The sequence below is a fragment of the Fusarium falciforme genome, chromosome 9 (genome assembly GCF_026873545.1).
Source record: "Fusarium falciforme chromosome 9, complete sequence".
Classification (NCBI taxonomy): domain Eukaryota; kingdom Fungi; phylum Ascomycota; class Sordariomycetes; order Hypocreales; family Nectriaceae; genus Fusarium; species Fusarium falciforme.
The window spans coordinates 290,242-293,312 of record NC_070552.1 but is presented as its reverse complement, the minus strand read 5'-3'; the positions used below and the strand labels follow the sequence as shown (position 1 = coordinate 293,312).

The 3,071-nt window shown below is 39.2% G+C and overlaps 1 protein-coding gene across 1 annotated transcript; it reads right to left on the bottom strand.

Moving 5' to 3' along the window:
* Window positions 1–329: 329 nt before the first annotated feature.
* Window positions 330–927, bottom strand: NCS54_01099700 (Hypothetical protein; the record flags this gene model as incomplete). Its single annotated transcript, XM_053156284.1, has 3 exons — window positions 330–353; window positions 399–594; window positions 671–927. 3 exons carry the CDS (start codon window positions 925–927, stop codon window positions 330–332), a joined length of 477 nt encoding a protein of 158 aa, XP_053012259.1.
* Window positions 928–3,071: the final 2,144 nt, after the last annotated feature.

Here is a 3,071-nt window from a genome sequence, read left to right as displayed (position 1 = left end):
AAAGTATGTATTATAAAAGCCTTAAAATAATAGTATAAGCTATAAAGTAATTTTCTAATACTTATTTCTATAAATCTAAATTATAAGAGGAGATCTTATAATATATAATATATATATCTAAATAAAAAACCCCTAGAGAATATTTATTTCTTAAATAAAAATAAAGAATATAAAAATTATTTATTATATAATATTAACTGATATATTTTTTATTTTTTAATAAGGGAAAGATACGGTAGCCAATGATGAAGTTCAAGGCGACTGATCCAACGAGGAAAGGCCATATAAAGATGAAAGATGCGAAGATGCGAACGTTTGCCCAATTATCACTAACGGCGCACCATATCTATGCCCTAGTTAATGTGAATATTCAGTTGTTGGGTGAGAGAGGAACCCACATATGCTTGGCCAGAAGCAGGACCACGAGCTGGTGTCGAAATGAAAAGCAATGTAAAAGCAATAGTGAATGGCCCTCCGAAGCAGATAAGACAGTACTGCCACGCATGGAAGGTATTAGGGTTCGTACGACCTAGGACAACTAGAAGGGTATTGATAGTCATTCCAAGAGCCCACCATGCATCGGACTGTATGAACCTATTCGACGCGTCAGTATCGTTGGTGCTGGGAGTTCAACTTCGGGATATTATGTGCAGCAATAGAGGTATCTCACATCTGAAGCATAAAAGCCTGCGCCTTACAGAGCGCGGAATCTTGGCCAGCTGCAAGTCCATCCCTGGCGATGATACAAGCGATACTTGCGCCGAGGTTAGCGATGCTCGCCATGACAATAAAGGTATTCCGAGGGTTCCGAAGACGCGACATAAGCCCATATGCGATGAAGATGAAGAAAACGGCGATAAGACTTAAGCAGCCTCCGATCCGCTCTAGAAGTGCAAGTGTATGGGCCTGATTTGGTGTCGGTGCCATTGCTGTCGACTCACACCCACAATCATACGATACATATGCGGGCAGTAAATTGAGGGAAATAGGGGAAGACATCGTTGTGAATCCCCAGCGGCTCACTTTAGTATTAGTCGCCACTGGGGTAGAATGGCAGATATGGTGTTGGAGGGAAATCAGTATCCATATTGTGCCATGGCGTATGCAGAAAGAGAAGATAGAGGGCCGAGATGCTCACTCTTCATGGATAATTGGTCGACAAGATAATAACCCGCAGCCACTTGCTTGGCTAAAGGCGCCTCAGTAGCGATATGGCTCCCACACCGTCGACCACTTCGGCTGTGCGCCGTATCTGCTGTGACAAGGGTGAAGCTTGCGGTACTAGACAGTGAACAAATCCTTACACGAACCTTAGTATCTGAGCCTTGACCGTATTTACTTTCCCTAGGCCGATCAACTCCCGTTGAACTAACTTAGTTTTAGTTAGCGAGTGACGACGATCTTAGTTATAATTGGGAAACCTAGCATTAGACCAATGCTCAAGTACCGCTATCCTAACTGCATCCTGGAAGCGCAGAGACGAGTTTGGATTCACTCTCTCTAGTGATATTTTGTAGCTCTAACTTGAACGACGGAATGAACATATATTCTACTCTATCAACATACCTATTCACACTTCCTGGATGGAAAACCGATCTGATCGAGAGCCATTGCCAGGCGGAATAATAGTTGAGTTGATTCCTCCTGAGTGGGAAGGCTTGGGTTGCTCGAGCGGCTTATTGTGGCGGGCCTACAAGCTGTTGGAAGCGCTATAGGCCCGGGAGTTATAAGTGGTGTGAAACATACTACTCGAAACGGCAATTGCGATTACTCGCGGGTCTTTTTAGCATTGTGGCCCAGCCTTATAGCAATCAGATGTGACTTTATTTGGGCCGGGTAGGCCTCCCTCTGGCCCCGTCGTGAACGCCGCGGGTTTAATTCCTGGTTGGCGCGCCGAGGCTCTTAAAGAGCAGGTGCGCGAGGATCATATCCTTTTAGCGAAGTAAGCCCTAAACCGCCGCCAGATATCTAATAAGAGTCAGTCAGTGATTAGCTCCCCGAGAAAGCCACTTCTTGCCACTGCGGAGACTACCCTGCGTGACGCAGCGCTATGAGGGTGCCGCCAATGAGGCGCGAGATGAAAATGTTCAAATCTAGACCTGGTCCGATGAGGCGCTTCACCTGCGTTCTTGTGTCCATCGTTAACCAGCCTTCCTGCTAATTTCCTGGGAATCGACCAGATCAGTCGGGGGAAAGAAGCATAAGGCCTGCCCTCCAACCAAGTCCCCGATTCGATATGCCAACGCTTCGCTGCATTAGGCATAGTCCCAGATCCGCGTTTTAAGCTCAGCTTAGACTTTACCTGAAACTCGTATTTAATATTATTTAAGGTAATATAAGTAATCTTCTAAATAAGAGCTATTAATATATGATAATTATAAGGTTCTTAAGGGATAAATTAGTTATACTAGATTATATTAAAAGAGGAAAATAATATATATATTTAAATAAGTAATATAAATTATATTTACTAATATACTTAAAGGTATTTAATATAATTAAGTTATATTAATAGCTAAGGTAATTAATATATACAAAGGTATTAATATGTATATTTTATATACTTATAATAATATTCTAAGACTAATAGTTTTATGGTTTAATCTAAGGTAAGACTAATATTTTACTTACTTAGTCCTAGGACTAATAGGAGTAAAGTTTAGTCCCTTTAGTCCCTTACTTAGTTAGGTTTATTCTACTAGGTTTCCCCGCCTGGCTTATATTATAGTTATAATAATTATCTTCTCTAAGCTAAGCTTACTAGTTATCTCTATAAGTAATTACCTTAAGACTTTTAATTATAAGTATTAGGTCTTTTTATTATATAGGCTTATTATTCTTATTAAGGCTAATAATATTAAGAGGTTAAGTATTAACTTAGTATACTATATAGTCTATAACTTATATTATACCATTATTTTCTTTTTTTTAATTTATAATAAAGGCTGTATATTTAGAAAATAAAAAAATAAGGTTTTATTAAAGATAATAATAAACATTATTATCAGCTTTTTTATTAAGTAAGGTTAAAAATCTAGTTTATTATATTACCTTTATAATTAATTTATTAA